Below are 22,241 nucleotides of genomic sequence, written 5' to 3' on the forward strand. Positions count from 1 at the left end.
GGAGGAACTGAGGGCTGATGTACACAGTATGATGTTACATAGGAAGCGTCAGGGAACTATCCAGGCTACGACTGCTAACACTGCAGTTGCATAGTGCCTGTCACAAGTAGAACGTGTGGAGAGGCTGCAGCAAACGATTGCCTCGCTCTATCACACGCAATACGCCCCGCCGTCCATCAACACCACAGCGCCAAACGCCAATAAGCTCACGGCTCATTAGGCACAGCATGCCGGGAGGCTGCGGTGGCCCGCATTCACCTTCACAACTGTGCAGTGTGCCTTGATGCCTCTGTTTGCTCCAGTTCACGGCCAACTACAGAATGTTAACAAGCAAGGCAGCAAGGCAGAGTAACTGTGTTTGGCGCAGCACGAACGCAGTATCACATCCCAGGCAAGGAAGACGTTGCTTTTACCCAAGTCAGGCAAGGAAGTACCCATCATGCTTTGTCTCTATACCAGGTCAACTCCAGAGACTCAAGCACGCAGCAAGGTTCCCGGAAGCCTGCTGAGGCCCGACGCAATTCCTCTCTGATCCTGTCTGATCGCCCCACCTCATGAACCATGCATAACACCCTTTTGGCGTGCCTGCTGCATTGCCGCGTTTCACAAACGACACCCCGCGTCCACCTGCGTCCGGGGTCCAGCGTTCTCACATCCGCCCTGAGAACTATATGGCACCATGACACCACGTACATGGGCTTCCACCGGTGCCAGCGACCAGTTACCATCTGCACGTACGGCAAATGAAAAGCGCAGCGCGCATACTTCAGCAGTGCACCCCCCGTGTAACCCAACGTGCAGCACTTTTGCAGTGCCCGCGCACACACTGGTACATCATTTGCTGTGATTCACATAAATGCAACGAAAAGTCCCAACAGTTGTGGCGCACATCCTTATGAAGACCATAGCAACCAGCATGGCTTCACGTACCGTACCATATCTCACCCGTACATGTCTGACAAGCATACCGTACACGATCAAAACATTTACACGCTAGCATTGATGAGGCAGGGATTGGATTGTTCGATGATGAGGGAAATGCAATGTCCGTGCTGGACTAAAGTAGCTAATCTGGCCAGAGACCAGGCTTACCTCCTGAAGTTTTATACTTGGAAGCTCCTCCGCGCTGCCTTCTCGCGCAACCTTCTCTTGACTAAACATCCTGTCATTTTCAGCACCAACACAGTCCAGATTGCACCTCAATGCCCTCACGCCTGGCTAACGACATCATCACATTTTCTGGTTGCAGGACCGACACGAGAGCTACTCTTGGCCTCGCTTGCAACGGCTCCATCTCCGCACGTGGATACTATGTTTTGCAACAAGGCATAACATGCGACAGTTGCTGGAGCGTTGCTGCTCCCCTACTCAGCTGCGCCTAGTAGTGCGGCATTTCATTAATCCCGCGTGCACGTAGACATGCTCCTGCATGTCTTGAACTGTTGCTGGCGTGTCGTTCCAATGCTACCAGTCACAAACCTCACAAGTCACAGACAAAGTACGGGGACAAATCACACTACACCACAACAAAGCAAGGCTGTGCGAACCAAGGCAACCGCATACTTGTGAAGCGCAAACGGCTTTGTGTGTCGGTGCCTCATCACTGACACACTTCTTGTCCATTGCTGAAACATTTTGCATTGATTCGGCAACAACCTGCTTGTCCATTAAGCTAATCAACAACCCCCACACCTCGACCCCAGGGGCGTTCCATGTTTCATACATACCGTTCGCATGAGTGGCTACCCCCCATGGCCACACCACCTCCACGCTCTAAATGGGGCTGGCGGGTTTGGGTCCACTCGGTTGGCTTGCTTTGGGTTCTGGAATGAACAACCCCCCTCGCGGCTCACAGCACTCCCCGCGCCAACTGCGCGTCAACCGCAGAAGACGATGATGCCAGGCGCGAGGAGGGGCTGCCACCCCGTCGCGCCTGCACCTGTGCCTGAGGCTGCGTCTGGCGCTGCATGCTACGCCTGGGGATCCCCACCGGCGCATCCGTGACGGCGCGACCGCCCTGGGTCTCCTCCTTTCCCATCTCGAAGTCCTCGACGGCCCAGTCCAACGCCAGCAGCTGCTGTGCAGCCTCAGCCGCGCCGCCGCTGCTGCCACCACCGGGCGTGGTAGCCCTCTGGCCACCAGGCGGCGCAACGGCGCCTGTAGCAGCGCCACCTACGCCAGAAACTGCCGCAGCAGCGGCCGCTGCCGCGCTGAACACGCTCTGGTTTAGCTGCATCGGTGGCGCGGTGGTGGCCGGCAGAGACGCGCGAGGCGGTGGCACCTGGCCCAGCCGGCCGACGACGGGACCGGCATCGCTGGCATCGGTGCCTCGGTTGACGCCTCGGACGACACCGATTGTGATGCCGCCGTTGCTGCCCATGCTTCCGGCGGTGCGGTTTGAGCCGCGACTGAAGCGCCAGGGCTGCGGCAGCAGCGCCACGTGTGGCACGCTGTACACCTCCCCAGGCACGCTCTCACCGTCAGCGGCGGCGACCGTAGCGGCGCTGCGGCCGTGGTAGAACGCGTCCTCGTCATTGTCCACATCATACATTTTCATGTCCATGACCGCTTCAGAAGGCGCCTCACGAGCGAGGCGGCTGCCGAGCATGCCCGCGTCGGCGTCGGGCATGCTCGCTGCCCGCATCCGCGGCCGCTGCTGCTGGTGCTGCTGCGCGTAAGGCTGGGAGGAGGAGGGCAGGTAGGCGGGCAGCGTCGGCGTCGGCGGGCGGCTGTGCAGGCGGCGCGGTGAGGAGCTGGCAGCGCCGCCGGCACTACAGCTGCTGCCTTTGGAACCGGCTGCAGCAGCAGCGCCAACACTACCAGCAACACCAGCACCAACGGCTGTAGTGGGGCCGAGATGCAGCAGCGGCTGGGAGGGCGACTTGCCACTGGCATTCAGGATGGCGGAGCGCGCCGGCGACACGGCAGCCAAGCTGCGGACCGCGACGCCGACGACGTTGCCGCGGCCCGTTGCCGCAGCGTCGCCGCAGCCAATGTCGCCGCTGGCGCCCACAACGCCAGTGACGGGTGCGCTGGCGGATGCAACGATGACGGCGCCACCGCCACCGCTGCTGGCGGCGGCGCCACCAACGTGACTGCGGTCCCACGCCGTACGGCTGCCTGTACGGCGGACTGAGCCTGTGGTGGTGCTCGCCGTACTGCCGTGCGAGCCCATGCGTGTAAGTCCATTGAAGTCCTGCGACGTCCGCGGGGTGCCGTTTGGCTCGGAGTGCAGCAGAGGACGGCGGTGCGAGCCGCCGCCGCCGCCGCCGGCGACGTCCCCTGCGGTGCCGTCGCCGCTAACCGTCGTCGCACCGCGCTCCGCTGACGCCGCGGCTGCGGCGGCCACCGCAGATACGGTCAGGGCCGCATTCGTGTCGCTTATACTGCCGACGCCTGTGGCCGCCCGAGCAGGGCCGTTGGGAGGCGGAGGCACACCGTTGTCGGTGAAGGGCCGCACTCGTGGCGACATCCAGGGCCGGCGAGACAGCACGTCTGTCAGCGGCGCGCCGCTGCCGCCGCTGCCGCCGGCGCCGCAGTTGCCGTTGCTGGACACGCGGAAGGTGTGCTGTGTGCCGCCACTGGGGCTGTGCGCCTGCGGTGCCACCATGCTGGAGTGCACGCCGGCAAGATCGGAGCAACCGGCTGCGGCGGCAGCGGCGGCGCTGCCGCCGCCGGCAGGCGAGTCGCTACCCGGCGTCACAGACACGCGAAGTCGACCACTCACGCTGGCCGGGATGACCAGCGGCACCGCTGCCGCCGTCAGGCGGCGCAGCAGCGATGGCGACTGCGCCAGCTGCGGCTCCGCCACAGCGGCTGCCATCGACGCGAACGGTGTCGTTGCTGCCGCGGTCGGTGCGGGCCGCTGCAGCTGAAGTGTCAGCAGCTCTTCACCGCTGTCGTCTTCAGCAACGCCGGCCCCGGCGGTTTCGTATGCGGCTTCCATGCCTGCGAGCCCGCTCGACCCGGCCTCTCCGGCCTCGGCGTCCCTGTCGATCGCCGGCACGTCCGTCGCCGTGTGGACGCGCTTCATGGGTACCAGATTGCTCAGCTCGTAAGGGCGAGACGGCGGCACGCTTGGCTCCGCCGCTGCCGCGGCGGCCGCAGCAGCGGCCGCAGCCTCCCTAGCCGTGGCGGCCGTGCGAAGGGCTGGCGACGCGCCGCCGCTGCCGGCGGAGGCAGGCGCGCGCGGCTGCAGGTAGGCGGCCGGCGGCGGCGGCAGTACCTGGATGGACGGGGGCGACAGGAATGAAAGGTCGCCCCTGCCCGTGGCGGGCGGAGCAGCGAAGGCGGCGGCAGCGGCAGACGCCGATAGCGGCGCCGGAGGCGCCGCACCGCTGGGCTCGCCACGCTGGCTGTGGAGCTGCTGTTGTTGCTGTTGCTGCAGCCGTTGCAGCAGCTGCTGCCGCACCGGCCACACCGGCGCGCACTCACTGCTGGCGCAGCTACCCACGGGCGACGGCGGTGACGGCGGCCCGTCCGCTAGCACCGCCGCCTCCGCCGCCTGCTGCCACGCCAGCACGCGCGCCAGCTGCGCCTCCGTCAATACGGTCGCCTGCTGCACGTCCACCCACGGCGCCGCCACGTCCTCGTCCGCCAGCTGCTCATCCTCACTGGCATTGGCGGCGGCAACGGAGCAGCGGCGCGCTCTGGCGTTGGCGTTGGCCACGGCGGCAGCGGCGGCGCCGCCGACGTTGCGGTAGCTGAGCAGCCGTGAGCCGCGGCTGTTTTGACGCATGCCGCTGCTCGACGCCAGCGCCAGCGCCAGCGTGTCAAAGTTGTGGCTGCGGCGCAGGGAGTTGGTGGCAATGCCGCCGCCGCCGCTGCCCGCGGCGGCGGCGCCGCTGTGCCGCCGCGCAATGGGGCCGCTGTGCCCAGCCGAGCTGGCACCGTGGCCTCCATCAATGATATTCATGTAGTGATGCAGTCGAGCCGCGCGGGCCTGCGGTGCACTGTTGCGCGCCAAGCCGTCGCCGCCGCCGCCACCGCCAGTTGCGGCGGCGGCCGACTCAGCAGCATAGTCGCTGTAGTCTCCGCCGCCGTCGCCCCGCTCATCGCTGGTCAGCCAGGCATGGGACCCGGCACTGGTGCGGTCGGCGCCAATGGTGGTGGCAACGGATGTGCGGCCCAGGGTTGCGACCGTACCACTGGCGTAGCCGCCCCCGCCTGCCCCCGACTCCTCGTCTCCGCCATCATCGTCGAAGCGGAAGCGGACACTGTGCGTGGAGCTGAGGCCCCCGCCATGGGAGTGTCGGCGCGACTGGCTGCGCGAGGGGGAGCCTCCGCCTGCGCCGTTGCGCGCCTCACCAGAACGCGAGATGCCGTCACCAAAAGCGGCGGAGGCGCGGCGGGAGGCGCCGCCGGATGAGGCGCCGCCCTCACGAAGGCGCGACATAAGCGAGATGCGAGTGGCGCCGCCGCCGCCACTTGCTAGGCCCGCCGCCGCCGCCGTCGCAAAGTCCACCGGCGGCTCCACGCCGTCGCCGAAGCGCACCACACGTTGGCTGCGTGCGCCGCCGAGCATGCCGGCGGCGCCACCCGTGCTCCTGGGGAGGTACTCGCCCTCACTTGCCGCACCGGCATCCTGCTGTCCAAGGCTGACGCAATGGAAGCGGCGGCTCGGGTAGCCGGACGCGGGGCCGCTGCCATCAGCGACGACGGCACCATCGTACGAGTGGTAGACCCTGTCGGCGGTGGAGAGGCGACGCAGGGCGCCGGCGCGGCTGGCGCCGGCGCGTAGCTGCTGCGGCGGATGCAGGCCGGCGGCACCGACGGAGCCGGCAGCGCTGCCTGGGGCGCCGCCGCCAGAGCTGACGCCGCCGCCAAAGCTGCGGCGGCTGCGGCTGGGTCGCAGGGCCCGGGTGAGGGGCGCGGGCGCGACAGAGATGTTGCCTTCCAGCGAGATGAAGGAGTTGTCACGATGCATCTCCTCGGCCTGCAGTTAGAACGGAGAGCAGACATAAGTTACGTCCTGAGATCTCAAGCCTTCCAATCCTTCTATGCTTACAAGATGGTAACAACGCTGGAAAGCCCGCGCCGCCTCCCTCACCTGACGCGCGCGCTCCGCCTCTATCCTCGCAACGCGGAGGCGACGTCGCCGCCGCACCACGACGCCGGCAATGCCCAGTGACACTGCCGCCGCCACGCCGCCGGCGGCAACCGCCGCAATGAGCACGGTGGGCACGCCGGAGGACGAAGAGCCGCTCGTGGACGAGGCCGCAGCGGCGGTGGGCGTCGGCATCCCGTCCTCGGAGCTCCGCTGTGCAGGAAACGAGAAAATGCACGTGTGAGTGGCGCGCGACCAATTACAGCACTCAAGTCCACGTGCGTCGACAACAACTCTGCCAAGTAGGGAAGGGAAGCAGCCAGCAGCCAGTAGCAGCCCACACAGGTCCCTGGTACACGGCAAACCTCCTTGAAGACCGTTTCTCACCACAGTGGTGCTTGACGAAACCTGGCACTCCGTCCCGGATAGGCCCAGCGATGCGGCGCTGGAGCTGCCTGCAGTGCCGCTGCCGCTGCAGGTGCTTGCGAGCTCCTCCACCCCCAAGCTGCTCAGAGGAACCTCGTACGTGGCACGCACCTTCGTGGCCACCGAAATCTGCTTCACCGCTGACACGCCACACACGCTCACGCCCGACGGAATGACCGAGGGGGTATTGCCCGACTGCCACGCTTGCACAGAGTCATACGCCGCCGCGCGGCTGCTGCTGCTGCTACTGCTGCCGCCGCTACTGCCACTGCTGGAGCCCACTGGCACCGACAGGCTGACGGCCAGGCTGACGCTAGAGCTGGCGGTGCTACTACTGCCACAAGAGCTGCTGCTGCTACTGCCAGTGGTGCTACTGCCAGTGGTGCTACTGCTACTGCCGGACGAAGCGGCCTGCAGTGCGCGCTGTCGCCGGTGCGCCGCGCCGGTCGTTATCGTCGAGGTCGAAGGTAACAGCAGTTCCCGGCTGCTGCCTGGCAACGCCGCCGCCTGCACAAGCTGTGTGCAAGAGCTGCTGTCAACGGCGGCGCCAGGGGGGAGGCCTGCCAGTGACGGGAACGCGCTCGCCAGCTGCACCACGAAGGGGCTATCGCACGTGATCTGCTGTGAGGCTGCGCCGCCAGATGCCAGCTCTCCGAAGGCGAGCACCAGGGGAATGCCGAGCACGACGGCGACCAACTGCACAGACGTGGCTTGCGGGAAGAAATAATTCAGCGCGCTTGAGTTCGTTAGCTCGGAACCGTTGATCAGGACCTGGCGACTAACGGTTAGGATCCCAACGGGGTCGGTTGCGTTCACGTACTCGCTTGGTAGCGTGAAGGGAGTAAAGATGGGGAGGGGTGGCTGAGGGCCGGGTGGAGAGGTTGGGGGCGGTGCGCTGGGAGGCATAGGCGGCATGGAGGGATCGGGAGACGGTGGCGCGGGCGAAGGCGCAGCTGGCGTGCCTGGTGGAGAGGGAGGAGGAGACCGGGGAGGAGACGGAGCGGCCGGGGCAGGCGCAGGAGGAGCGGGTGAAGAAGGTTCGAGGGGCGGGCTGCGCCGGGGTGAGGGCGGGGGCGGCGGGGTAGATGGCTCGGGGCTCGGCGGCGGTGGACGAGGCGGCGGAGGAGGCGTGGGGCTGGGCGGCGCCGGACTGGGCAGTGGCGGTGAAGGCGCCGGGCTCGGCGGCTCCGGAGAAGGCGGCGGGCTGGGTGGCGCAGGCGAAGGCGGCGAGGGAGATGGAGGAGATGGCGAAGGAGGTGCCGGTGATGGCGGCGGGCTGGGTGGCGCAGGTGAAGGCGGCGAGGGAGATGGAGGAGATGGCGAAGGAGGTGCCGGTGATGGCGGCGGGCTGGGAGGTGTCGGGCTGGGAGGTGTCGGGCTGGGAGGTGTCGGGCTAGGCGGTGTCGGGCTGGGAGGCGGTGGGGATGGAGGAGCAGGGCTAGGAGGCCCAGGGCTGGGCGGCGTGGGAGAGGGCGGAGGGCTGGGAGGAGCCGGCGATGGGGGCACCGGACTAGGAGGCGCCGGGCTAGGAGGCATGGGAGAAGGTGGCGGGCTGGGCGGTGCAGGCGAGGGAGGCTCTGGCGACGGTGGCGCAGGGCTGGGCGGCGCCGGCGAGGGAGGTGGGCTGGGCGGGGCCGGAGAAGGCGGTCGAGGGCTGGGCGGTTGAGGGCTGGGCGCTGCTGGCGACGGAGGAGCAGGGCTGGGTGGCTCGGGGGTAGGAGGAGTCGGCGAGGGAGGCGGGCTGGGCGGTGCGGGGCTGGGCGGCTCCGGACTGGGCGGGCCTGGGATGGGCGGCGCGGGGGAGCGAGGTGGGCTGGGCGGTGCCGGCGAGGGGGGCACAGGCGATGGCGGAGGGCTGGGTGGCTGTGGGCTGGGAGGCGCCGGCGAAGGAGGCGGGTTCGGTGGGGCTGGCGATGGAGGAACAGGGCTGGGCGGTGCGGGGCTGGGCGGCGCCGGCGAGGGAGGCGGGCTGGGCGGCGCCGGCGAAGGAGGAGCAGGGCTGGGTGGCTGTGGGCTGGGCGGCGCCGGCGAGGGAGGCGGGCTGGGCGGCGCCGGCGATGGAGGATTAGGGCTGGGTGGCTGTGGGCTGGGCGGCGCCGGCGAGGGAGGCGGGCTGGGTGGGGCCGGCGATGGAGGAGCAGGGCTGGGTGGCTGCGGGCTGGGTGGCACCGGCGAAGGAGGCGGGTTGGGTGGGGCCGGTGATGGCGGTGACGGTGGAGATTCCGGGAATGCGGGATAGCCTTGCAGCCGCACTGCATCCATCACCTTCTCGCCAGTGCCCGTGACCATGAAGGTCATGCCAGCGATGTACAGGTACGGCGTGGGCAGCGTGCACGTCCACCTGTCGTGTACGACATGCAACCAATGTACGGCAGCAATTCAGCGGGAGGCCGCGCTTTTACCGTTACGGTAGTTGGGCCGCCGCGGACAACGCAAATAGGGGTGTTTCTATGGCCGCGGGCCGAGCGTCGCCCGGCCCCATCCCATGGGCGCCGTGTTTCTATGCTGTTTCTATGGGACTTCGGGCGCCACCGTTGTGTCCGTTGTGCAACTGGCCTATAGCTATATCTGCTGAGGCTTAGTGCAGCTCATAGCGCTCGCTCTTAGGGCCCCGCGGTGCTCGCTGGGAGCTAGCGCGAAATGGACGCTGGCGCCCAGGGCCCCTGAGGGCCTGGAGCTCCCTGACGGCCTGCTAGAGGCCATACAGCTGCACCTGAACCTGTCTGTGCTGGCTGTGCTGTGGACAGCCTTCATTCTACCCGCCATCGGGCGCCCTCGGTGGCCGATTCCTCCATCGTTCGCCTCGAGCCCGGGGACTCGCCTCGGCGACTAGAGCGTAGTCCGCCCTACGCACAACGCTGTTGCTCCACCGCACCCGACGACATTGGTGACAGCAAGGTCGTCTCGGCGAGGCAGTCAACGCCGAGAAGCGCGGCGCAAAGCGCGCAAACGCGTCTAGCAAGCAGTAGGGCAAGACCAGTGCGCAATCTCTGAGCCAGCTAACGGAAGCACAACCGACTTTGCGAGTTCACGGAGCTCAGGGGCGACGTGGAAATTTTCATGGGACGAGCGCCCCATGGAAACGCCTGGACTCGGAAAATCGGCGCCCGTCGTCCCATGGAAACACCCCTAATGCAAAGGGCGCCGCATGCACTATGGTACGGCGCCGAACACGTGGTTCGTACCAATGCCAGTGAGAGGCGCACAAGCACACGCACCAGAATGCGGAGTCGCCACTTGAAAGGTCGGGGTTGCACGGCACCTTGACGGTGGCACCACCCACGGTTTGCACCCATACGTCTCCTGCAGATCAGACAGCCCGCGTGACAGCATGTGTGCACTTACAGCAGGATTTTCGGGCAAGCTGACACCTCAGGCAGCACGCACTCACCCGAGATGAAGCCAGCCTGGCAATCCACGATATATACGCCAAGGGAATACCCGTACAGCGGCGTCTGTATATACGCGAGCAACAGGAATGAATACATAGTCTCACAAGGCTTCAACCGCTTCAAATAATCTTAGGCTAGTGCGTGCCGACCCACTCCCGAGCAACACTTTTCCTGATGACCCGGGCGGACCTGGAAGGAAATCTGAATGGTCGCATTACTGTTTGATTTTGAAAAGCACAACGTTGACGCATCTGCAATGATGCAGGTGCGGGGAAGGCAGCAGGTGTTGTAAATTGGTGCGTGGAAGCCAGTTAGTCATCCGCCAACACGGTCGCCATGCCATGAACTACTCCCCTGAGCGCTTGCGCATCGCCCGGGCCCTCCATTCTTAGTATCCCCGAAACCCGCAAACTCATCAACACTGAAAACAAACTGCACGACATTGATGCGTCACCACGTTCCATCTCGTGTGCAGCCTCGTGCCACATCAACTTGCGCGCGAGCCCCCAACACACACGGCACGCGCCCACCTCCGGGCGCCTTTGGCGGTCCATTCGAGCATGTCCCCAAGATGGGAGGTCCAGTCAGGTTGCTCGCGCACGCGGCTGCATGAGCAGGAATTCGCACGCAACGTATCAGTCCATGCATCACGATGAACGCAATCAGGCACAGATGGGTGTTGGATGGGCCAAGTGTGTGGGCATCTCTCTGTGCGCGTGCCTCGCACTACAAGGCGCTTGATGTACACAGTCTGCGTAATGCGTAATTGCCCGCCATCATACGAGACGGAAACTTCGTGGTCACAGACTTACCGGTGGTTGTCCCACCCATCGTGTTCGTCACGGTGGCTGGTCCAGCTCCGAAGGCGGTGGTGTTGCTTTTGCAGTCGTAGACGTTGCTCATACAGGACAGGGGCTGGCCGAAGCCCATGGGCAGCATCACCAGCAGCCCAAGCAGCAGCATCTTTCCGCCCGAGAGGAGCCTGGGGCGGCAACCGCCGAGAACCCTGCCTTCGCTGCGGGATGGCGCCGCTGCGCGGCCACTGGGTGTCGCATTTTTGAGCTGGCGGTGATGCGCACCCTCATCGACTCCAGTGTGCGCTGTAAGCTCGCCATAACGCAGTTTTTCCGATTGGCTGCACGCCAAAGCCGCTGCGCTTGGTTGCGCGCGATTTCCTCTGGCCTGTCGCGCGCCCGCAGCGAGCCCCATGCCACGTAGTGACATATACTGCTCTACGCCAAGCTCGCTAAATCAGCGTTATCCATTTCATCCGTCGCAAAAGTCGGAAGCGGACAGTTCGGGTCCTTCGCCCAAATATCCAAGCTGATTGCCCACAACTGAAGAGTTATCTAGGGTATGTCGCTTCACGTATAATGCGTGAAAGGGCTCTGGAAAGGGCCCAGGAACGAGGTCCAGGGCGCCCTGGGTTGAACTCCTCCCTTAGTGTTTCGGCTTGTAGAAATTAAATAGAAGTTTCCCCTTGCTATAACATGAAAGTCAGGGTTTCAGCGAAACCAGGGAGCGAAGTGTTTTCTCTCTACTCAGCCCTCTGCCCCTCTGCTCGCCAAGCAAACGGCGAAAATGGCCCCGGTGTATTGTCAATACATAGACCTGTGACACTTGTTTGCTATTCTGAAAGTCAAGGGGCGATACATCGCGACCAACCGGTGCGGGGGTGCGGGCGACCCTCCTGAAAAATGGCCGCAGTGGGCTTGGGCGCGCGCGCAAAGACAGGTAACTATATAAAGGGATCTAGACTATCAATTTGTGGGGTCCAGAGGTTGTTTCAAGGGAGGGCCGCAAATTGGTAACGCAGTTCGCAGCTGACACGTGTGCGCTTGGGTGGCCCGGCCTCGCCCCTGCAAAACCCAGGCCAGTGACCAGCCCGACTGTATTTCCAGCTCAGCATGCGCAAGCACGTGCACGCCACGCTCAAACTACGCACATTGCCGGACCGGTTGTGGTGACTGTACTTGTGTGGGTTCACCGCCATTCACCAGCGAGCCAAGCTCCAGCTCCTTCATCTGTTCGGCCGGCGGCCGCCCTTCCTCTACCCTCCTTCGCCCCCTCGGCCCTCCACCTTTCTGCTGTATGATGCCTCTGATAATGCCTGCGCGGGCTCCGTCAGCGGCTCAACTCCTGCTCCTCCGCCCCTTTGGCCACCTGCCGCTTACCTCTTATCGCGCCCTCGCCCCTCCAGCTCTGCACAGCCGCTTTTCAGTAAAGCCCCAGCTTGCTCCGGCCCCAAGCTCAGCGGGAGACCGCGGCGGCTCTGTGGGCTCCGCAGCAGTTGCACACACCATTTTCTCTCGATGGAAGGCCAACGCCGAATCCTCCATTGTCAGCGGCGACTCTAAGCAGGCTGAAGCGGTCCCTGGTCCCAAGCCCGCCCCCTTCGCCCCAGTCCCCCGGCTGCAGCAAGCGGCATGTGACACACGTCAGTGTCGCAACAGCCAGGACTTAATGAACTTCCAATCTCATGAAAGACCCGGCGCGACTCTAAAAGAGAATATCAGAGGGTGTGGGACACAATCCCTAGGAATGCGGATTGGCGGATGGCACATGTGAGCTTGCATGTGAGTAAAACTGCGAAAGCCGGTCATTTTAATGGGACAGAGATATCCCGATGTAAACTGCGAGCAGCGTTGTAGGGAACAAACTACGGGCCACAGGACCATGTCAAACCAGGGACATACGGTAGCAGCAGTAGCGGCACTGTCCCTGCTAGCTTGCCGCAGCGCCGCAGCACTGGTGCAGATTAGGGGGCTGGCAGGCCTGGTTTCGGGTCATACGTGTAGATGCCTAGGCTCTAGACGCCACAGCCATACCCACACGCATATATTAGGGCAGTGAGGGGAGGAGGACGTGGCCGCATGCAGCAGAAGCACACGCCCAAGATCGGCAAAGCCAAGGGCCAAGCTCACTTCCTGATAAGAGCGATCAGCAGCAGCAGCACAACGGGATTTCTGGTCGGCGGGTCAGCGGAGTGCAAGCCCAAAGGACACTGCTGCTGGCTATCTACGTAACCGAGCATGCATGACCCACCGCTGATACGGAAGCAAACACCATCCGCCCGTGGGCCAGGCAGCACGCAGCCACACTAGGTGAGCCCAAGGTGAGCTGCAGCAGCAGCAAGTGCGTGCAGGTGGGCGGCGGCGGAAGCGAGTTGATGGGAGCGGGCGGGAAGGTGGCTGAGAACACGGGTCACAGGAGCAAGGGGGCGAAAGCGCGAAAGCGCAGCACACGGCGACCTTAGCTCCAGCGGACGGCTGCACTGCCAGAACCGCTGCTGCTGAGGTTCCTGCAGGCTGAGGTTAGCTACAGGGCGGCGTGCCGTCTAACTCCGACCTCGCGTTGCCTAGCTAGCCAGCCTAACAAACGTCGCCGCATTGCGCCGGCGGCCGCGCAGTGCGCGCGTCCGTGCCGCTCAACGCCTGCGGCGCCTCCTGCTCTAAGCTGTCGTCACCTGCGCACGGATGCGCTGGTCGTGCATCGATGCCAGCCGCCCTGGCTGGACCTTGCTGCCGCGCCGCTTCGTGGAGTTGAACAGCCGCTGGAGGTGAATCTCCGGCTCGCCCTTACGCTTGCAAATCCCCCATGTCGAACCCCATGCGGCGGTGAGCGCCGCACCGAAGCTTCATAAGCGGCCGGGCGCTGCGGTAGCAAGCACCCACACCCCGGACACGGCGCCGCAGCACCTGCCTGCTGCTCCTTCGTTCCGCCTTAGTGGCGATTTGGGTTGAGCCGCAGCCGCACGCACCTGCGCTGGCGCGCCCCCAAGCAGCAAGCCCACCACTTTGAGCTTGGCGTGTAATCACTTGCTTTCTTTCCCCATTAGGCGCGCCCCAGCAGCTTGCAAGCAGCTAGCCCCCATGCCGAACGCGGCCCTGGCCGCGCCGGGTACTGTTAGCGCCCGGCATCGCCGCCCTAGCAACAGCTCGCTGCAGCCGCGATTTGCTCGCGCGTCAGCAATGCTGCCGGTCTTGATCGCGGCACTGGTCGCTGCTTCGCAGCTGGCAGCGGCGACGCGGCGCCCCGAGCAGCCGAAGCCGTCGCCGGCTTACGACGGCAATGGCAACCAGGATTCGTGTTTGCACGGCTGCGGAGAGAACTATAAGCCGGTCTGCTGCAACGGGGTAAGTTCTGCTGTGTCGTGGTTCTTCTGTGTCGTGGTTCTTCTTGTGGGATTTAGGACATGCTATGGTTGGGAGCTGGGTGGCTGGGGGTGGGCGCTCACACAAGGACGATTCTTCCGTGCTTATCATTTTATTTTATGTTCATTACATGTTTTATTATACGCGCATCGCAGCCATGCCATGCTTGCCTCGAAGCGCGTGGACCTGCCTTGCCTCGAGCGGGTCGGTTCAACTTCGTCCTTCGCCCTGGCACATTCGACTTCACTTTGACTTCCCGCATTCTGTACCATTCTTTGAATTGTGCCGCCCGCAGCGCATGTGGTACAACCCTTGCTATCTCGTAAGTGCTGTGCAAATGGATTGTACCTGCTGACCATGCACATGCATGCAACGTGTGCCTCGAGCTCAGCTGCGTGCTTTGCTGCTGCTGCGGAGCTGACGCCCGACGCCCCTTGTTCTCTATCTGCTGCAGAAATGCGAAAAGGGCCCAGAGTTGTGAGTTGCACGGTGGCGAGATGGAATCACGAGTGGTACCAGCAACGTACCTCACCAAAATGCCGAAATGCTAGCGCGGCAACATACTCTTTCAGACTTGCATGCCTCGCCTGCCTGAAGCGTCTGCTGTACCGTGCGCCCCAAGCATAGTCTCTTTGCTTCAATATGTTTCCTCGCTTTCTCCTCTCCTTGCAGCACTGCATACGAGTTCTGCCCCTCGCCGCCGTCGGGCGCCGGCGCCTACACCTCGCCGCCCCCCCAGCAGCCCTCGTGCAACCCCGACACGTACCCGTACGTCAACCTGACGTACTACAACCCCCGCGAGTGCCGTACCTACACGCTCTTTGACGTGAACGCGGGCTGCATGCCGCACTGGGACAAGGCCAAGCGCTACTGCGAGGGCATTGGCCAGGAGCTGGCGCCCTGGGGCGACTCCGAGTCCGAGGGTGCGTGCGTGGCGTGGAGTTTTGCGACAGGGTTGACGGGATGGGGTCTCGACTGAATTTATATGTTATTCCGGCCTTTGATACAACTGGGACCCGGTTGCGTGCGCACTTTTATCACTGCACCCTCCCGCCGTCGCGTCCATCCCGCCCGTTCCTTCCAGACTCGTGCCGCAAGCTGTGCGCCGCCAACCGCTACACGTGCTGGATGGGCGGTGACGCACCGGAGGGCCTGTGCAACCTCATGACCCAGGAGGGCTATGGCGTGCAGCAGGCCTGCAAGCAACCCGTGCGCTTCGTGTGCCGCACCAAGGGTGTGTAGCCGCGTGGGTGCATGCGAGGCAGGCTGTGCTTGCAGTATGCGCACTTCCTTGGGCTCTTGATGACTAACCATCTCCCACTAACCACCTCCCATTCGCCCACGAACCACAGATTCCCGCTGCCCCTACCCGCCTCCCCCTCCTCCTCAGAGTGAGGCACCCTTGGCACACCCGCTGCTTGCCGGCTGCAACACTTACATGTTATGAACGTCAATGGCAAACATAATGAGCACTCAACCTCTGAATCTTACGCGTCCAACTTCTGACACTGCCCGCTGCCCCCACGCCCGCCTACACCACAGGCTGCTACGACAAGTGTGTGTACGACAACCCCTGGGTGAACACGGATGTGCCGTACTGCGACCCCCAGGGCAAGCCCTACCGCAACTACTGTGAGTAGCAGTGTCTTCGGCTCTTACCTCGCGCGTACACCATGTGCGTGCGCACCCTCACTGATGAAAGAAGCGAACTAGCGCCGCCAGCTGTCGTCTGCACTTGCATTTGTTCCTTGTGGCATAGCGAGCCTCAGCGCTGAGGTTGGAATTCACACGGTAGGCATTGCATACCAGTCTGGACACACCTGACCGCACATGTCTGCCTCCCTAACCCCGCAGGCGACGGCCACTGCAAGTGCACCGAGGAGATCAAGCCCTGCGCGCCACCAGCCTATTCCCCGCCGCCGCCCTCCCCGTCTCCGCCGTCACCTGAGCCTCCGTCGCCCGAGCCTCCGTCGCCGGAGCCTCCGTCGCCGGAGCCTCCGTCGCCGGAGCCGCCCAGCCCTTCGCCCGTGCCCATCGGGCAGCCGCCTGCCTATCCGCCTGCCTACCCTCCGCCCTACCCTCCTCCACCCAGCCCTCCGCCGCCCCCGCCGCCCAGCCCACCTCCCCCGCCGCCGCCCAGCCCGCCCCCGCCTCCCCCGCCCAGCCCGCCCCCGCCCCCACCCAGCCCTCCCCCACCCAGGCCCCACCCGCCCAGCCCCCCGCCAGAATGCAAGGTCTGCATCTATGTCTACATCGTTGCCACGCCCAAGCCGGAGTCAAGCCCGCCTTTCCGTTACACCAACGAATCCTGCACCTACATTAGCAACATGGTCACGAGCGCCCTGGGCGACGCCTCAGCCTCGAAGGGCGTCAACCTCATCGCTCCCTTCGCTCTCAAGGAGTGCGGCGGCAAAGGCGTCAAGGTCTGTGCCACCTTCTTCTCAGCTGCCGAGGCCCAGAAGCTGCAGGCCGAGGTAACCGCGCTGCTACAGGCCCTGAACGCCTACGCCGCCAAGAGCTGCAGCAGCGCCATGCTGTACGGCTACACGCTCGGCGTGAAGGTGATTGGATCCCAGTCTTCGGAGGTGTGCCTGACTGGCAGCGTACGGCACACGTGCCCCTATCCCAGCCCTCCGCCCCCTCCACCGCCCAGCCCGCCTCCGCCGCCGCCGCCGAGCCCTCCTCCTCCTCCTCCTCCACCCAGCCCTCCGCCGCCGCCGCCGCCGAGCCCTCCGCCGCCGCCGCCAAGCCCTCCGCCGCCGCCGCCGCCAAGCCCTCCGCCGCCGCCGCCGCCCAGCCCTCCACCCCCGCCGCCACCGAGCCCTCCTCCACCCAGCCCAGCGCCACCCTACCCGACGCCTCCCAGCCCCGTTCCGCCTAGCCCTCCGCCGCCCTATCCCCCACCGCCCAGCCCGCCCCCGCCCCCGCCTCCCAGCCCTCCTCCTCCGCCTCCGCCAAGGCCTCCTCCGCCGCCCCCGCCCAGCCCGCCGCCGCCTCCTCCCCCCAGCCCTCCGCCCCCTCCTCCCCCCAGCCCTCCACCCCCTCCTCCCCCCAGCCCACCCCCGCCACCGCCTCCCCGCCCCTCGCCGCCTCCGCCTCCTCCGCCCTGCCGCGTCTGCATCGAGATATACATCGCCGCGACGCCCAAGCCAGAGTCGAGCTCGCCTTTCCGCTATGCGCAACAGGACTGCACGTATCTCAGCCCTCTGATCACCGGGCCCCTAAACAACGCTTCTGCCTCAAAGGGCCTTGGCATAACGTCAAACTTCACGCTAACCAGGTGCAGTGACAAGAGCATCAAGGTTTGTGCGAGCTTCTCCTCGGCTTCCGAGGCAAGGAAGCTGCAGCCGGAGGTGGACGAGCTGCTCAAAGCACTGAAGGACCTGGCTGCCGGCAGCTGCTCCCACGAAACCTACGGCTACACGCTGGGCATCAGGATCATCAGCGAGGGCGGCGCTAAGGAGGAGTGCCTGAAGGGCTCCTTCACGCACTACTGCCCCTACCCCAGCCCGCCTCCGCCGCCGCCTCCCAGCCCTCCACCTCCGCCCCCGCCCAGCCCGCCCCCACCCCCGCCTCCCAGCCCTCTGCCTCCGCCCCCGCCCAGCCCACCGCCCCCTCCTCCGCCCAGCCCGCCCCCGCCCCCGCCACCCAGCCCGCCGCCGCCTCCCCCACCCAGCCCGCCGCCGCCGAGCCCGGAGCCTCCCAGCCCCGCTCCCGCATACCCACCCTCGTACCCGCCGTCATACCCGCCCAGCCCTCTGCCCCCTACGCCGCCTCCCCCATCACCTTCGCCGCCCTCCCCGTCGCCTCTGGGTAAGACTTGTACACTGGCTTTGCGTGTACCGTGAGCAACAGCTAGCTGTCGCCGAGCCAAGCATATGACCGGTCACAGAGTCACGTTTAAGACCTTCCGCGCCAAGAGCCTTTCATCCCATCCACCCCTACCACAGGCTGCTACGAGCAGTGCATCTACAACAACCCCTGGTCCAAGGACGGCGTGCCGTACTGCGACCCCCAGGGCAAGGCCTACAGCAACTACTGTGAGTGGCAGTGTCTTCAGCTTGTGGCGCGTCTCAAGTCCATTCGCGTGTGCGAACCCACTCATCACATACAAACGCGAGCGCACCCTTCACTCCTGCACATGCGATGCATTATTTACAGCACATGCTGGCATGCTAGGGTCCTTGCTTCCTCCCGCAGGTTGCGGCGGCTTGCCGGAAACCTAACGCTGCATAAATTTGCCTAGGACAAACATGTATTGGACGTGCGTGATTGTGTTGCCTGAACGGAAGCTCACGTTGCACGTGCACGCGCTGCATACAGGCGAGGGACACTGCAAGTGCACGGAGCCGTTGCACCCCTGCGCGCCGCCGCCGGCCTCCTCCCCGCCGCCGCCCTCGTGCAACCCCGACACGTACCCGTACGTCAACCTGACGTACTACAACCCCCGCGAGTGCCGTACCTACACGCTGTTCGACGTGAACGCGGGCTGCATGCCGCACTGGGACAAAGCCAAGCGCTACTGCGAGGGCATTGGCCAGGAGCTGGCGCCCTGGGGCGACTCCGAGTCCGAGGGTGCGTGCGTGGCGTCGAGTTTTGCGACAGGGTTGACGGGATGGGGTCTCGACTGAATCTATATGTTACTCCGGCCTTCGATACAACTGGGACCCAGTTGCGTGCGCACTTTCACCACTGCACCCTCCCGTCGCGTCCATCCCATCCATTACTTCCAGACTCGTGCCGCAAGCTGTGCGCTGCCAACCGCTACACGTGCTGGATGGGCGGCGACGCACCGGAGGGCCTGTGCAACCTCATGACCCAGGAGGGCTATGGCGTGCAGCAGGCCTGCGAGCAGCCCGTGCGCTTCGTGTGCCGCACCAAGGGTGGGTTTTTTCACAGGCGGCACTAGCAGTTGCAGTAACTTCTTTACGCTTGCGAGTTACATTGTCAAGCACTTCCACTGCTGACCAGCAATGCCCTGCCTCACTTCCGCTTATCGACTTCATCTTGCGCCCACAGAGTCAAGCTGCCCCAGTCCTCCGCCGGCTGTGCCGGTTCGCAGCCCCCCGCCGCCGCCGCGTCCCACCGGGCCCATGAGTGAGTTACGAGAATTGATTACTGCCAGCTTACGTGCCGTAATCTCCTGTCACCGCACGTAACCTGCATGCCCTACCCAACCTGTCAGTCAAAACGTGCTGCTGTCACGTCAACTGCTCTAACCGTCGCCATACAAACCAACCACAGGCTGCTACGACCAGTGCAAGTATGACAACCCCTGGGTGAACGCGTCCCTGCCGTACTGCGACCCCAACGGAAAGCCCTTCTCTGACTATTGTGGGTGGTGGTTTTACTGGCAGGCGTGCTCGCGTGGTGGGGCAGGGCAAGCGATGGAGACGTTTGTCCAACTGTGCCCCTGCATGCCGGTGCAGGCAAAAAATGACCGGGTTCATGAATGGTGCATGCTGCTGTGCGCGCTCCCCACCACCTCACCCTACCTCGCCCCCTGCGTGCCGAACTTGAGCTTGCTCCCTCCTGCCATGCCGCATCTCTGCACTCAGGCGCGGCCAAGTGCCTGTGCAAGGAGGTGACCAGCCCCTGCCGCCCGCCCAACCCCAACCCGCCTGTGACCGAGATCGGAAGTGAGTACTGGAAGGAGCCTCAGACGACCTGTGCTTGATACAGGGATGCCCTGCCATCACGATCTATTTTTCTAGCTAGTAACGGGACTCACGTCTTGGTCTGCTTAATCACATGGTATCCGGAATACCTGCTGGCACTTTCCCCTGTGCCCCTGCGCCTCTTCCACTGTCCTCGCTCCTTCGGCTCCCGCCTCCTGCTGCCTCCTCCTCCTACCACTTAATCCAACTTACCGCTCGCACGTACGCACTTTGACCTGTCAACTACCCATGCGCGCACCACCCATGCCGCCCCCACAGCCTGCATCCAGCGCTGCGACATCAAGTACCCTAACTGGTGGGTGCGGCTGTGCCGCTTTGATTGGGCGTGGGTGAGGTTGTTGGTAACTATGCGCGTCTCGGCACTAGGTGTGTCCATATAAATGTGGGTCAGGGTATCGGTATGTACGACAGGCTCCATCTGGCACCACCACCATTCGTTGCCGCGCCTAAGTCCCAATCTCATGCATCATTTACCGTGGCCACTTGTCCATTCGTTTGCCATGTGAACACACGCGCATGCACACACATTCTGTCATACAGGTACGTGTGGGTGTGCGACAAGGACGGCAACGCCTACCAGAACTGGTGCTACGCCGCCTGCCACGAGTGCGAATACTACACCATCTGCAAGCCGCCGCAGGTGGGCTATTGCCCTAGTACATGTTTGTGCAGCATCAGCAGCCATCACGCGCGCCCGGTATTTCCTATCGCGCCCATCCACCCTTTCAGATTTGACGTGCGCGCGCTAGCTAATAACACTACAACAGTCACTCGCAACCACCATGCATCCGCCCCCGTCTGGCGCACCGCCGACCTAACCCACGTGTCTCCCCTGCCTACCCCATCACCACCAGGCTGAGGCGCCCAGCTCCGACCACACATGGATCGCGCTGACCGAGTCAGGCTACTCCTACAAGAAGTGGGTCGACACCACTGGCGCCGGCGTCACATACGCCGAGGTGGGGACCCCATGTACCGTCGCATACACGCACCGGGATTCTTCACCATTCCTTCCTTGTCATCATTCGCCCCGCACAAACACGCACACGGCGCACGCACGCACGCACGCACGCACTGCGTGCTTGTGCATTTTGCACGCACGGTGCAGGGCCTCTCCCATTATGCTTTACGAAAACGCATGCACGCACACACGCATGCACACGCACACACGCATGCACACACACACACACACATACACAAACACAACCGCACATACAGGCTGAAGCCAAGTGTGCGGAGCTGGGCACAAACTGGGAGGTGACGCCCTACGACAACGCGGGCTGGGCGGCGTGCAAGCAGCTGTGCTCCTCCAACCAGGCCGGCTGTTGGCTGAAGCGCGGGCGGCCGCTGGACTGCCCCATAATCAACACCGCAGGCCAGCTGTCACTGGCGCCGTGCGGCAGCAACGCGCTGCAGGTGGTGTGCCGCCGCAAGCTGTAAGCTGGTGCGGGGGAGGGTTTCGGATTCATTGTTTACTAGTTTTTTTCCTCTGGGCACACATGCTAGCTTTCTTCTCTTAGTTTGTTTTGGGCTTGGTGCGTGGGGCAGCGGCTGCTGCAGTCACGCACGCCCGCGGTCTCGCCGCGCTAGCTCGACCATCATCTGCCGCGGCGTGGCTGTGGTGGTTCCGGATGTACGCGGTAGTGACACGTTGGTAATAAGCTGCGTGCGCGCAGCACGTGAAGGCGTTACAAGTAGCGGTGTACGCGCCCCACGCACCGGTTTTTGCAAGCAACATTACATTACTATGGGTATTGTGTATCAAGGTAGCAGCATTGTATGCAGTCCGGGGGTACCATGCGTCACCTTGACAACTGCTGTTGTGCAGTTCGTTCACGATTCCTCCGTACGTTGCTTGTGTATTCGTGGCCTGATTTTAGTAAGCCCAGAGGCATGCGCGTGAGCTGCACTCAACTTGGGCAAAAGATAATGGGAAGAAGATGCGGTATTGTTTGGTCCCATCACACACGTGGCGCACAAGTTCTAGCCAGGGCGGGCCTGCCGCATGCGTTATCCAACGAGCTTGATGAGATAAAGTCATTATGGTGCCCCAGAGGCGCGACTAGAGGGGTTTCTACTTCTTGACGCAGGGGGGGGCGCGACGTGCAGTGCATTCGCCGCTCGCATGCCGCCGTGCTGTTTGCCTGGATGCTGCCGTTTGGCCGGACTGTACATGCATGCCTTGCACTTGCAGACCTATTGGCTTATGTACGCGATGCGCCACTCCGCCGCTTGCGGTGATTGAGTTCAGAAGACGGAACTAGCTAAATGGGAGCGAAGTACGGCCCCGAAGAGTGTGAGACGTACGGAGTTTTACTGGGAGGTTTTAAGGTGATGACGATGTGCTAGTAGGCGGCATGGGGATGAAGCTTACCGACTATGCGTTGCCGGACTGCGTCAACCCTTGAGCGATAGTCATTCTTTGGAAGATTTTGAAATGGAGTTGCTTTTGCCGAAGCTACGGAGTAGGGGCAGACGCACTGTGGGGCAGACGGTAGGTGCCGGGCACAGTCTAGTGCCGGACGGGCTGGCACGCTTCCCCGCC

The 22,241-nt window shown here is 64.0% G+C and overlaps 2 protein-coding genes across 2 annotated transcripts; one reads left to right on the forward strand and one right to left on the reverse strand.

Moving 5' to 3' along the window:
* Positions 1-22: 22 nt before the first annotated feature.
* CHLRE_17g732500v5 (uncharacterized protein) lies at positions 23-11,615 on the reverse strand. The gene is made up of 8 exons (XM_043072451.1): positions 10,677-11,615; positions 10,395-10,469; positions 10,054-10,115; positions 9,864-9,927; positions 9,691-9,775; positions 6,434-8,813; positions 6,050-6,259; positions 23-5,935 (listed from the first exon to the last, which is right to left on the reverse strand). Exons 1-8 carry the CDS (start codon positions 10,825-10,827, stop codon positions 1,850-1,852), a joined length of 7,113 nt encoding a protein of 2,370 aa, XP_042914910.1. The 5' UTR covers positions 10,828-11,615; the 3' UTR covers positions 23-1,849.
* A 430-nt stretch (positions 11,616-12,045) lies between these two features.
* CHLRE_17g732533v5 (uncharacterized protein) lies at positions 12,046-22,167 on the forward strand. The gene is made up of 18 exons (XM_043072452.1): positions 12,046-12,428; positions 13,703-14,000; positions 14,473-14,495; positions 14,691-14,941; positions 15,103-15,252; positions 15,371-15,409; positions 15,561-15,650; positions 15,873-17,831; positions 17,969-18,058; positions 18,342-18,593; positions 18,752-18,901; positions 19,038-19,115; positions 19,263-19,352; positions 19,577-19,657; positions 19,955-19,991; positions 20,237-20,336; positions 20,551-20,655; positions 20,915-22,167. Exons 1-18 carry the CDS (start codon positions 12,406-12,408, stop codon positions 21,134-21,136), a joined length of 4,038 nt encoding a protein of 1,345 aa, XP_042914911.1. The 5' UTR covers positions 12,046-12,405; the 3' UTR covers positions 21,137-22,167.
* Positions 22,168-22,241: the final 74 nt, after the last annotated feature.

This window comes from Chlamydomonas reinhardtii, chromosome 17, assembly GCF_000002595.2.
Source record: "Chlamydomonas reinhardtii strain CC-503 cw92 mt+ chromosome 17, whole genome shotgun sequence".
Classification (NCBI taxonomy): Eukaryota; Viridiplantae; Chlorophyta; class Chlorophyceae; order Chlamydomonadales; family Chlamydomonadaceae; genus Chlamydomonas; species Chlamydomonas reinhardtii.